This window comes from Pectinophora gossypiella, chromosome 2 (genome assembly GCF_024362695.1).
Source record: "Pectinophora gossypiella chromosome 2, ilPecGoss1.1, whole genome shotgun sequence".
Lineage (NCBI taxonomy): Eukaryota > Metazoa > Arthropoda > Insecta > Lepidoptera > Gelechiidae > Pectinophora > Pectinophora gossypiella.
In genome coordinates this window covers 9186314-9199918 of record NC_065405.1, presented here as the reverse complement: position 1 = coordinate 9199918, position 13605 = coordinate 9186314, and the positions used below count along the sequence as shown (strand labels likewise).

At 43.8% G+C, this 13605-nt stretch overlaps 1 protein-coding gene across 2 annotated transcripts; it reads left to right on the top strand.

Moving 5' to 3' along the window:
- The first annotated feature begins 56 nt into the window (after positions 1–56).
- On the top strand, positions 57–13462 carry LOC126377756 (acetylcholine receptor subunit beta-like 1). Of its 2 annotated transcripts, none has more exons than XM_050025590.1 (9): positions 57–129; positions 2480–2616; positions 3062–3216; positions 3328–3418; positions 3699–4046; positions 4450–4643; positions 4732–4890; positions 4962–5229; positions 12815–13462. In XM_050025590.1, exons 1-9 carry the CDS (start codon positions 69–71, stop codon positions 12977–12979), a joined length of 1578 nt encoding a protein of 525 aa, XP_049881547.1. In that variant the 5' UTR covers positions 57–68; the 3' UTR covers positions 12980–13462. The 2 variants fall into 2 exon arrangements, with proteins under 2 accessions (XP_049881547.1, XP_049881540.1); XM_050025583.1 differs by having other exon boundaries at positions 69–129; positions 4983–5229.
- The last annotated feature ends 143 nt before the right edge of the window (positions 13463–13605 follow it).

Here is a 13605-nt window from a genome sequence, read left to right as displayed (position 1 = left end):
GGGCGGGCGGGGCGGCGGGCGGCGGACGGGACGTGCCGGCGGGGGCGGGCGCGGCAGTGCGCGCCGCCATGTCGGGCGGGTCGCGCGCCTTCCTGCTCGTAGCCGCCCTGCTCACCGCGCTGTACTCAGGTACTCACATCACTCACCGCACCACTAATAAATACCACCTATCCCTCGCACAAACTCACCTAAGCTCTCTAAAACTATCACCTTGGTTAAATTCAGTCATCTATTTATTTAAAAAAATAAACCATCCGCATATCAAATGTTATCTTATTGTTCAAACCCTTAAGTAGGTAGTGAACACATAATCAAAATATTATATTATCTAAGTATTTAAAAGTACCTCTTGAAAAAACTAATGAAATTTGAGTCCAGTAAAGTCTCGCAATGTGAATTTAATTGTAATTTTACTGTTCGTTTATTGAGCCGGTGATAAAATAATTGCAGTTTAAAATGTGATTAACTACTTCATTGATAGTCTAATTTGATAATAAACTTGTAGAAATTGGAACAGAAATATTGGAGTTTAAAGAAAAGACAGATGTGCTCTTAAGTTCATCTCGCGACCGCTCCTTATTGATCTGTCCGCTGCAGCATCACGCGGATCGTGTCGGATGACAGATGCTACTTGTACACAAATACTTAACACGAATACAACTCCTATATGAGTACGCATTTTCATATTTATATAAATATAACATTTCAACAAGGAACAATCCGAAAATCTGTCCCGAAAAACCTTTTTGGACAGTTGTTTTATTGATTGTGAAACATTTGTCAGAAACTAACTCATTCGCTTGCACATATTTAATTCAGGCTACTTTATATTACCCACATTTGTCCGGCCAAGTAGTTAATGCCATTTGCGGCAAATCTACAATAAGTCACGTTAAAAACTAGTTTTACATAGCAAAGTACCGTTTCGCATTCATTTTTCTTTTTATGAAAATAACCTGCGTTTTCGTTTAGATGGCTAGAGTAGCACGATGAAGGAAGTATACAAATTAGACAAAGATCATTAAGTTATCACAACAGTTTTGACCTTAGCAAATAATATATAGAGTTATACTATAGATAGTTATGATATAAGGCGCTAGGTAGAGTGTAGGAAGTTCGTGCTCGCTCCGTTGATTAGGGAGGCTGTGATTAGTAGTCGAGGGTACCTAAGTAGTGGGTTGTTTACGAAGTTATGTAAGAAAGTTATGTAGCTTTTACCTTAGTCGCATAATATAAACTGACTGATTTTATTTTTCGTTATTTATATTCCCAACCAGCCTCCCTGGTCTAGTGGTTAGAGCGTTGAGCCCACGAACTGGAGGTTCAGGTTCGATTCCTGATGGGGACATTTTCAAAATCACTTTGTGAGACTGTCCTTTGTTTGGTAAGGACATTGCAGTCTTGAATCACCTAATTATCCGAAAAAGTAAGATGATTCCGTGCTTCGGACGGAACGTTAAGCCGTTGGTCCCGGCTATTAGCCGTTAAAAGCTCCACCAATCCGAGCAGCCTGATTGAGTATGCTCCATACCCCCTCCGGTTGATTGAGGGGAGGCCTGTGCCCACCAGCGGGACGTATATAGGCTGTTTATGTTATGTATGTATTTTCCTAAAACATTAAATCAAGTCATTTTGCGATCCACTAAATTTGCTACAAGGTCAATATAAGATGTAGGTAAAACATGTCTAGTCGCTTTGCGATGTAGTCTTTAATGTAGTTAGTCATATTGCTATCTAGACAATCTGAGACCAACCCATACTCAGCACTCAAATGCTGTTCCTGGAAATCAACTACCCTTTGTCTGACTATACAAATGCAACTCAGTTATTTAAATTCAGATTTGAACGTAAAAAAGGTAACAAAGGTAGCTTAGGAGCTACATCTATCTGCTGATTTGGGAGCAAATAAAATATACAGAACTCGTCTTTCTGGACATACATTAAAATCTGGAAGGGAGGGATTGTGTCCTTTCTAACATGATGGCCAATTGTTATGGGTGATAGGCTCATCCCTTGTCACCATAAGGTTCATCATACCTATCTTAGACTTTGTATCAGTCTTTGCAAGTTGTTTTTCATTGCTTGTGGCTCTGCCCACCCCATTCGGGATTACAGGCATATGTATGTGGGTATGTGTGTGAAGGTTACAGACAAAGACACTTTTTTACTTATAATTCCAGTATTGATAACAGGATTTAAAAACCTATAAAAGCTATACTGCTTTTGAGATAAATTGCTATGATGTGGCCTTATTAGATCCCCAGCAACTCTCCGCTCCCCACCAGTGGCTTACTTAAGTTTACCTCACCCCCTCGGTCTTACTTTAGTCTTCAATCGTATGGCGTCAGACGTCACACGTACCTATACAGATGCGCGCGTACGATAACGTCATTGTGTAGTGTCTGTGGAAAACGAGGTATTTTGTATGAAGTGTCCAGGGTGTGCCCCATACATTTAAAAAGATTCTTTATAATTTCAGGATGGTGTTCGGAAGACGAGGAGCGGCTGGTCCGCGACCTGTTCCGTGGCTACAACAAGCTCATCCGGCCCGTCCAGAATATGACACAGAAGGTCGACGTGCGGTTCGGTCTCGCGTTCGTCCAGCTCATCAACGTCGTATGTATCTCTATTGCCTTGTTAATTTAGTTTCGATCGCCATCGACTCTCAAAGAAGAAGAGAACAGAAACTGTATTCTATAAGGTTATAAGTATAAGGTAACTGTATTTCGGTCGGTCACTCTTAGTAGTATGAAGTCAAGTCCCTCTATTTCAACTACTCTTGAAATATACCTACATATAAGTGCGGCAGATTCCCCAACATTCTGAAAAGAATAATTAAAGAATTTTGTCACACGTGACGCCTCGTAATGGTAGTTGTATATCAATGATCAACACCGATAAGAGCCTCCTTTATACGTACACAAGCATACAAAAGACATCAACGACAGCAGTGTTTCTTTTAAATATTGTGTTAAAAAATGTTAAAACGACTTTGCCGACTTCGACGAAACTACTAACTCTCTTTTTTAAAATTAAAATTATTTACAATATTACGTTACAGAACGAAAAGAATCAGATTATGAAATCGAACGTCTGGCTGCGTTTAGTGTGGATGGACTACCAGCTGATGTGGGACGAAGCAGATTACGGTGGCATAGGCGTGTTACGACTGCCTCCAGACAAGGTGTGGAAACCCGACATCGTGTTATTCAACAAGTACGTACTACTATAAAAGCATAAAACTCAAGTAAAGCTAGTGAATCATTTCGTACACTCATATTATTATTAAGTTTAAAGCAGGGTAACTGATCCTATATTTCCTTTCAGCGCTGACGGTAACTATGAAGTTAGATACAAGTCTAACGTCTTGATTTATCCGAATGGTGAAGTACTTTGGGTCCCTCCAGCCATATACCAGGTAAGTTAACCGAATAAACAAAATACAGTACCTACTTACATGATTATTACTATTGTTCATACCACGAATTACTTATTTATATAAACGACCTTGGTTGGCGAAGGAAACATCGTGAGGAAACCCAGATTCCCAGGAAATGCATTTTCTAACCTAACCTAACCTAACCTGTATTGGGCTGGTTTGCCCTTCGCGGCTTGGAAGGTCAGAGAGGCAGTCGCTTCTGTAACAACCGGACCTATCAAATTGATGATAATGATAAATGACCTTGGTTCCCTTTCAGAGTTCATGTACCATTGACGTAACGTACTTCCCGTTCGATCAACAAACCTGCATTATGAAATTCGGCTCATGGACATTCAACGGCGATCAAGTATCGCTCGCGTTATACAACAACAAAAACTTCGTCGATCTATCAGATTATTGGAAGTCAGGAACATGGGACATCATCGAGGTACCGGCATACTTGAACATCTACGAAGGAAACCACCCGACGGAAACGGACATCACGTTTTACATAATCATAAGGAGGAAGACATTGTTTTACACTGTCAATTTAATCCTGCCAACTGTCCTGATTTCATTCCTTTGCGTATTGGTATTCTACTTGCCTGCTGAAGCTGGAGAAAAGGTAATGTATTCCGACTAACATAACTTTGCATCACGCTTGTGTCTCTGAACAGAGGCAGAGGTGTATAGTATATACACTCACTCCTCGCCAGCTATGTTTAAGTCCCATATAATAGAAGGCGATCGTAATGCGATTAACCAGGCACAAATCTTCGGAACCTCATGATATCAATTATCTATGATCCAAACATGAATTGAAACTCATAAAGTCGAATTCAGTGCTTTTGAGCTTGAGCCGGGATTTGAAACCGTGACACTACGGTGTAAGTCGCGCGTTCTCCGAACAGGATTATCGCGGATAAACAAACAAGTACTGCAACCAGATATTGCATTATTACTTATGATATTATCTTCTTTGACTACTTACAGTCAGTAATCAAATACCTCAATAACAATTGTTTCAGGTCACCTTGGGTATCAGTATTTTGCTGTCACTGGTTGTGTTCCTGCTGCTGGTGTCAAAGATTCTACCGCCGACCTCACTCGTGTTGCCACTCATCGCCAAGTATCTGCTGTTTACATTCATCATGAACACCGTCAGTATTCTCGTGACGGTCATCATCATCAATTGGAACTTCAGAGGTCCTAGAACTCACAGGTAACGTATTGACCTACCTACGGAACACAAGTATACTTACTTGAAACCAAGAGAATGGTTATTGATACTATGTTCTACACCTTTGTAGAATGCCTTTGTGGATCCGAAGCGTCTTCCTTCACTACTTGCCGGCAGCCCTCCTTATGCGCCGCCCACGTAAAACTCGTTTACGATGGATGATGGAGATGCCTGGGATGGGCGCCCCGCCACACGCAGCAGCTCCTCACGACTTGCCTAAGCACATCAGGTAAATAAGATATTGTTAGCTGATCTGAATCACACCTATTTCGCGAATGAACTTATGTTCTAACTCCACAGTGCTATTGGTGACAAACAAAGCAAAATGGAGGCTATGGAGTTGTCGGACTTACATCATCCTAACTGCAAGATAAACCGGGCAGCCGGAGGCGGCGGTGAGGTTGGAGCCCTGGGTGGCCTGGGAGCTCTAGGCGGGCTCGGCCTCGGAGGCGAGCGGCGCGAGTCTGAAAGTTCAGACTCCTTGCTTTTGTCTCCCGAGGCTGCGAAAGCCACGGAAGCGGTTGAATTCATCGCTGAACATCTCCGAAATGAAGATCTTTACATCCAGGTAAGTTGTACTGGAAAAGCCAAAACACAAATGTACTTACTTACCTATTAATTATTATTATATAACATTTGATAGTACTACGTCGTTCGCATAAAAATGTATCACGAGCGTTATATAGCAGGTCTGAATAAATCTAATAGTGTAGCGGGAGGTAAAAATAATAATAATAATAGAACGTATAGAACGGCTCGGTCGGGCCGCGCCGTCGTTCCCCCCGCGCGCCTGCGCGAGTAGCATGCGCGAGCGCGCTCGTTGACTCTCGCTCACTCGCACTCACTCAGTTTGCCGCCGAGCTTCATACGCGATAGACCGTTTTCGCGCCGCCCGAGCGAACCGTCCGCGCACGCGCTGCGCCGCTGCGCCCCGTAGTTTAAGTTACTCTCTGTTCTGTTGCAAAAGCCGTTACAGTGTTCACTAATATAAAATAAAAACTAGTGTGGCGAACTAAACCCGATTTTCAATTCCATCTGTGCTACCCCACGCTAGAAGATGGCGTCCCAACGTGAAGCTGGATATTGTGATGGACTTTGCGTACGTTCGGAGTGACTTTCATGTGCTTAAGCATCGTTTTATCTTCTAGAAGAAGTTGCGATCGTGTTACTGTGTGTGCCTTTTGAGTCTCGAAGACTCCCGCCCGAGTGACCAAATCTAAGTACATACCTACTACGTGTGAACTGTAAATTATTACCTAGATCTAGACTTTATTGAGTGTCGTAACTAGCTGACGAACATTAGGACTGTGTGTCTATCGTTTTGTGTTTCGTTTATTTTCTAGTTTTTCTCGAACATTCATGTTCTAGACTTTGTAATTGCGATCTTCACGTGTTCGAATACTTCTTATAAGTGTTTTTAGACTCAGATTGACTATATTTTACGGATAGTTGTGTTAAATATCTTTGGTGGACAGTTTCAAATAAGTATTTTATCATTGCGCGTTGTCCACAAGTGGGCGTGGTCATTTGTGAAAATCGGGCGATTCCATTTTCTAAGTGCCACTTTTTACCGCCAATCGAACTGTCAATGTCAAATTGTCAATCGCGTCATCGAACTTCTTTTTCGTGAAAAACTTTTGTTTATTAACTGTTGTAAATCAGTTTTATAGTTATTATATATTATAGTGTGAAAACTTAGTGTTGACTGGAAAATACTTCAGTTAGGTACTAACAGTGCATACGTAAAGTGAAATACGTTAGTGTGTCTTGTTTTGTTTCGTATGAGACGAGTTGCTGTCGACCGTAGAGGGTCGATGTTCCAGTTGCTCGTATTTGCCATACGTACGAGTACACCGTGCGTGCCCTGCGCATGCCCTTGCGCTGGCACGATTGATGCAGAGCTGCTATACCGCTGCGCCAGCCGCGCATGCCCGCAACCTGCTTGGACTTAGGGAAGTACCCCTTACCTATTTTTCACACAGTGCTAATGAACATTTGAACTATAAGCGGAACTGTTATTTTATCTGTTATATTGACTGCTATATACTACAAACTAAAGTGAAAAGTACTTAAAGTAAATTAAAACGAACTAAAGTGTTAAAATGGTTTTAACTAGAAGTGGTAACGATTTAGCGCCGCCCGTCGATCGCACGCCGCCCGTCGAACGCACGCTGCCCGTCGTTCGCACACCGCCCGTCAGTCGTACGCCGCCAGCAGATGCCACGATGCCCGTCTATGCCACGTCTCCCATTGATGTCACGCTGCCTGCCGAGGGCGCGTCGCACGTCGATGTCACGCTGCTCGCTGATGACGAGTCGCCCGGCGTGAGCTTCATGGCGCCAGGCACCTCTGCGCCTACTGTGCCGAGGCCAATCGCCCCTTCTCCTTATGGTGTACCTGCCGCTGCTTCTCCTCGTGGTGTGCTGGAACCCACGCATGCAAGCCAGGTTTTCCCATCACCATCTTCAGTACTGATGACAGATGAACAATTCAGCCGACTGCTGTCCATGTGCACGCAATCATCACCTGCACCTTCACCCTTGCCGCCTGGTCCGCAAACCTCTAATTTTGCGAACTGCACGTCACGTTTCAATGGTGCCGGCGACATAAACGCGTTCATAGACGCCGTGGAGATGTATAAGCAATGTTTGGGAGTTGATGATGCCGTTGCACTGCGAGGCTTGCCTATGTTGCTGACCGACTTTGCTGCTTCCTGGTGGCGGGGAGTCAAGCATTCTACAGAGTCCTGGGTTGATGCTGTTCAACTGCTGCGAGTAACCTTCGGTCCGCGCATGCCTCCACATAAGATCTACCGACAGATCTTCAAGAAAGAGCAAGCAGAAGAATCAACAGACATATTTGTTTGCCGAGTGAGAGCTCTGATAGCTCAATTACCACCTGACACTCTACCAGAAAATCCAGTACAATTGGATATGACATATGGATTGTTACATCGTAGAATACGCGAGAGGGTGTCACGTAGCTCCTTCTCATCATTTGCAGAGCTACTACAGCATGCCAGAAGCGTAGAAGATATGTTAGACGAGAGTCGACCAGTGATCGGACACAATCGGGTAACCGCTGTTACCCCCACTACTGCTACACCTGCCGTCACTACTGCACGTGCTATCCCGACACAGTCCCGTCCGAAATGCATATATTGCAAATGCTACGGACATACAAGAGACGAATGTCAAAAGTTGAAGAATAAAGTAGAGATTAAGAAGGAAGTTGTTCCAGATCCTCGCCCAGTCAGTTGTTTTGGCTGCGGAGCACTCGGCGTGATAAGATCCAATTGCCCTAAATGCAAAGAGCAGAGCAAAGTAGTTCCTGCTGTGTCGTCTACATTCAACTCAGTGTCGGCTATAGGAGTGAGTGATCTTATGGTTCCACGGGACCGTCCCGTTGTGAACATTTCGGTTTGTGGTTTAGTGGGTAGTGCAATTGTGGACACTGGTGCAAAACAATCTATTGGTAGTAAGAGTCTGTATAACCATCTTGTAAATTGTGGTCAAAGTTTTGATAAAGTTGTAACTGAACTTAGATACGCCGATGGGCGAAGTTGTATAGAAGAAGTTAATGTAGCACGTGTTAATGTTACTTGTAGTAATGTAGTGACTGAGGTTTGTTTTCTAATGTTACCACATGCTACTAACTCATTGCTAGGTATGGATTTCATTGAGGGTACGGGCATGATACTTGACTTTGATCGTAATGTTTGGTATTTGAGAAATTCTCAACCGGAACCAATGTGTTTTGAGGGCAAGACTGATTTAGTTCATCTATCGACTGTGGAACTTCGTGAGGACGAGGGCGCCCACCTTGATTTAGACGCTCGGAACAAGCTCACGACTCTCCTGCAAGAAAATGAAGATATCTTCAAGCTAGGGGGAGCACCCACCAAGTTTGCCACTCATCGCATTGACACCGGTGACGCCGCACCAGTAGCGGGACCGCCGTATCGAGTCACGCCCTCTAAGAAGGAAATTATCCGCCTGGAATTGGACAAAATGTTGGACGAAGACGTCATCGAGGATGCAGAATCGGATTGGGCTTCTCCCGTTGTTTTAGTCCCTAAGAAGGATGGGGAAGTCCGCTTTTGTGTAGATTACCGGAAGCTAAACCGCGTGACGCGATCCGACCAGTACCCGCTCCCCTTGATCGACGATTTGATACAGTCAACGAAAGCCAACAGCATCATGTCCACCATTGATCTCAAAGCAGGTTATTGGCAGATAGAAGTGGCGCCAGAGGATCGCCATAAGACGGCTTTTACCACACCGTTCGGGACTTACCAATTTAAGCGAATGCCGTTTGGTCTTAAGAATTCCCCGGCGACATTTCAACGCTTAATTGATCGATTTCGTGCCGGCCTGAAGGATGTATGCGTAGTTGCATACTTAGATGATCTCCTTATAGTCTCGCCTGATATTGAAACTCACGTGCGTGACTTACAACAGGTCTTTGACAGACTTCGATTATTTGGTCTCCGAGCAAATCGGAAGAAGTGTGTTTTTGGAAGAGATAGAGTTGTATATCTTGGACATGTACTTACCTGTCGTGGTGTCGAGCCAGATCCCGCGAAGGTTGAAGCTGTACTAAATATGGAGCCGCCAAAGAATCTGAAACAAATGAGAACGTTTTTACAAACCTGTGCGTGGTTCAGGAAATTTATACCACAGTTTTCTGAAGTAGCGCGTCCACTCACCGATCTTACGAAAAAGAATCGAACCTGGCGATGGGCTGACGATCAGCAATTCGCGTTTGAAGAGCTGAAGCGTCGTCTCGCGACTAGCCCCATTCTGCAGCAGCCTGATTTTGAGAAGCCATTCATCCTGCGTACTGATGCCAGTGCATACGCCCTGGGTGCTGTTCTCCTTCAGGGAGATGATCCGAAGGAGGAACGGCCGATCGAATATGCGAGCAGACTTTTAACGCCAGCTGAACGTAATTACCATACCACCGAGCGTGAAGCTCTTGCAGTTGTATGGGCCCTTGAGAAGTTTAGGGGTTACCTTGAAGGCGCGCAAGTGCGCGTTGCGACTGACCACCAGCCACTGAAGTGGTTGTTATCGCTGAAGACTCCCAGTGGTCGATTAGCCCGTTGGGCCATGAAGATTCAGGCCTTTAACCTGGAAATAGAGTATACCCCAGGAAGGGCGAATGTCATTGCCGACACGATGAGTAGGCCCGTGTGCGGTGATGCCTTACCAGAAAAGGATGTTGTTGCCAGTTCCTCATGCGATGTTTGCCCTGTAAGTGTAGACTTACCACATCGTCGTCCCGAAGAGATCCGTAGTGCGCAGCTCGAAGATCCTGAAATAAAGAAAATTATTAATGACTTTGAAGGTCAGACGGCCGATGCATCAGACCGCTGGACTGATCGCGGATATTATATGACCTTAGGCGTACTTTACCGTATAGATCTGGACGGAGATTCTGAAGAACCGCAGCTGGTAGTTCCCGAGTCCATGCGTGAAGAGGTCATGAAGATGCTGCATGATGCACCTACCGCTGGACACCTTGGCCTGGAACGAACCCTGAAGAAGATGAAGGAGAGATACTATTTTAGAAACATGCGACAATATGTTGCCAAGTATATCAAGTCATGTGACCTGTGTCAAACCTACAAACCCAACAACATGAAGCCTGCGGGGTTGTTGCAGACGCCCGTAGCTCATCAGCGTATGGAAGTCCTTGCGATGGATCTATTTGGACCTCTTCCCGAAGGAAGCAACGGAGAGAGATGGATCTTCCTCATCGTGGACACTGCAAGTAGATGGGTGGAAGTGTTCCCCTTAGTTGACGCTACAGCTGAAGCCTGCGCTAAAGTGTTGTTGGAGGAAGTATTCCTCAGATATGGGTTTCCTCGCCGTGTAATTTCTGATAACGGCTCACAGTTTGTCTCTGCTGTAATGCAGAAATTGATGTATGTATTCGACGTTAAGCAGAGCCTCATTCCTGCTTACCATCCGGAAGCTAACCCGTCCGAGCGCAAGAACCGCGACATGAAGCAAATGCTTGCTATGCTCGTGGGGCCTGAACATCGGAATTGGCCTGAAGCGTTGCCCGCCGTTCGGTTTGCCCTTAATAGCTCGTACAATGAAGGTACTGGGAGGACTGCTGCATTTTTAACGTTTGCCCGTGAATTGCGCTCACCAATGGATGTAGTTACTGACCTCAGAGGGGTTGTTGAACGCGAGAACTTCGTTCCTCAGATAACTCCATACCTGCTAAAATTCACCGAGACCCTCCAGGAAGTCAAATGGAGAACCGAAGAGCAACAGGATCGTAGAAAGGAAGTCGCTGATAAGAATCGCCGCCCGATTTCTTCCTACCAGGTGGGAGACCTCGTCCTCGTTGAGTCTCACCGGCTTAGTAATGCCGCTAAGGGTTTTAGTAGTAAGTTTGCCCCGCGTCGCGAGGGACCGTACGAGATATCTGAAATTGTCAGCCCAACCTCGTTTCTGCTTAAGGATAAGCAAGGTACCATCAGAGGGAAGTATCATGCTAGTGCCCTTACCCCTTATGTGGGGACTGCTACCCTCATAGAACACCCCCGTAAAAAGGGTCGTCCGGCCAAGTCACCATCGGGTCGATCCGGTGACTTGGAGGGGGAGGTTGTAGCGGGAGGTAAAAATAATAATAATAATAGAACGTATAGAACGGCTCGGTCGGGCCGCGCCGTCGTTCCCCCCGCGCGCCTGCGCGAGTAGCATGCGCGAGCGCGCTCGTTGACTCTCGCTCACTCGCACTCACTCAGTTTGCCGCCGAGCTTCATACGCGATAGACCGTTTTCGCGCCGCCCGAGCGAACCGTCCGCGCACGCGCTGCGCCGCTGCGCCCCGTAGTTTAAGTTACTCTCTGTTCTGTTGCAAAAGCCGTTACAGTGTTCACTAATATAAAATAAAAACTAGTGTGGCGAACTAAACCCGATTTTCAATTCCATCTGTGCTACCCCACGCTAGAATAGTAAAGTAAGTAATCATAAGTAATATAGTCACCATATCTGGCCAAGTACTTTACTGCTATCTGCGACAAATCTACAATAAGTACCGTGAAAAGGAAAAAGAAAAAAAAAGAGTTTTGAACGAAAGAAAGAAACGTTTATTAAGTACTATACATATAGGGACACCGCTGCTGTAACAAATATAAAACAAATCACGGAATAACATAACTTACAATCAAAACACGTAATAATGGCCAAGTGCGAGTCGGACTCGCCCATGAAGGGTTCCATAGGGCAAAATCCGAAAAAAATCAGCTCCCCAAAGAAACCGTATCAGCTGATTGCGCATTTAGCATGGGATGCCAACATTTTTTTTAACAGTTCGACCCATGTTCCTTGGAAAAAGTTGTTCAGTTTCATGGCCAAAACCAGTGCTTCAGTGTTACCGCTCATTCTTTAAGTCGATTGAATGAAAGGCAAATTGCGGTTTATTAATATGACATATTAAAAAAACTATTTAATAAATCTCGTTCAAACCAATTTTCGGTGGAAGTTTGCATGGTAATGTACATCCACATAAGTTACTGGGGGGACACATTTACCACTTTGGAAGAATATCTCGCGCAAACTATTTAGTTTAGAAAAAAATATATTAAAAACCTCAATATCATTTTTGAAGACCTATCCATAGATACCGCACACGTATGCGTTTAATGAAAAAAAAAATGAGTTTCAGTTCTAAGTGTCGGCAACCCCCAAAAATTGTTTTTTTTTTCTATTTTTGTGTTAAAATGTTAATGCCGTTCACAGAATACATCTACTTCCCAAGTTTCAAAAGTACAGCTCTTGTAGTTTCGGAAAAGAGTTGCTGTGACATACGGACGGACGGACAGACATGACGAATCCATAAGGGTTCCGTTTTTGCCATTGGCTACGGAACCCTAAAAACAACTTACATAAGAGAGTACAAATAAATATGTATATGACTGAGTAATAAGACAAATAGTAATTGAGTGTATGGACTAGTCAACAATGGTGGTAGTGTCTTTTATAAAAAGGCCCCACTCAGCATAAGCCCCGGCGCGAGGCACGACCCTGGTATCCTGTGGACCCTGCCAAGTGAAACACGGAAATCGTGTCTCCCACAAATATTATTATTTGCCATACGGTCGGTTCAACATTCCTTCTTTTTTTCTGTTCGCAGACTCGCGAGGACTGGAAGTACGTAGCGATGGTTATCGACAGACTTCAGTTGTACATTTTCTTCATCGTGACCACTGCTGGCACAGTTGGTATCTTGATGGACGCGCCGCACATTTTCGAATACGTCGATCAAGATCGCATCATAGAAATATATCGAGGAAAATAAATAACTTTTTACTGTATTTCTAGAGTGCATTGAGCTCTACGTGGAACATTGAGGCTTCCATCGAAGATAGCTTCCATTACAAAATTATTTTCTTCCTATTAGTTAATAGCAAAATTTATATAGCACAAGACTAAGTGTCGTTTATATTATTTAAGCCAGCAATTAAATCGCATACTTAATTGCATAATATAAATTGCAAATCACTATAGAAATAAGAGTAGCGTAATCTAAACAATAATTTTTATAGAATTTAAAATGGCTGTGTTCGAAGTTTATAAAAGCACAATAGGTACGATTAACAATTTGATGTAAGTTTGTATTTTTATCAGCTACTGTAATCACGATAAGTAATAAGTAGACGATAATGTAAATAATCATAATAAGAAATTTTATTAAGATTGGTAAATTGCCTGGCCCCAGTATTACTTTACTAAGGGAAATAAAATAATTCAAGTGTGTGAAAAGTCCCAATAATTCCCAGAGTTATTTTAATAGTAGTCGTTATTATACTTTTATTATAATTTTACGTAATGTAAAACTAATGTCATTAATTAATAAATAATATTGATTAATCGGTGTTTTATTGCATCTGTACAACGAATTAATGTGGTAATGCTGTCGTGTGG

Bases quoted from the DNA above. Each gene is read 5' to 3' on its own strand.
- LOC126377756 (XM_050025590.1), top strand. From the start codon at position 69: ATGTCGGGCGGGTCGCGCGCCTTCCTGCTCGTAGCCGCCCTGCTCACC. The intron at 3,217-3,327 runs GTACGTACTACT...ATTTCCTTTCAG, and splicing joins GACATCGTGTTATTCAACAA to CGCTGACGGTAACTATGAAG. The intron at 4,891-4,961 runs GTAAATAAGATA...CTAACTCCACAG, and splicing joins GACTTGCCTAAGCACATCAG to TGCTATTGGTGACAAACAAA.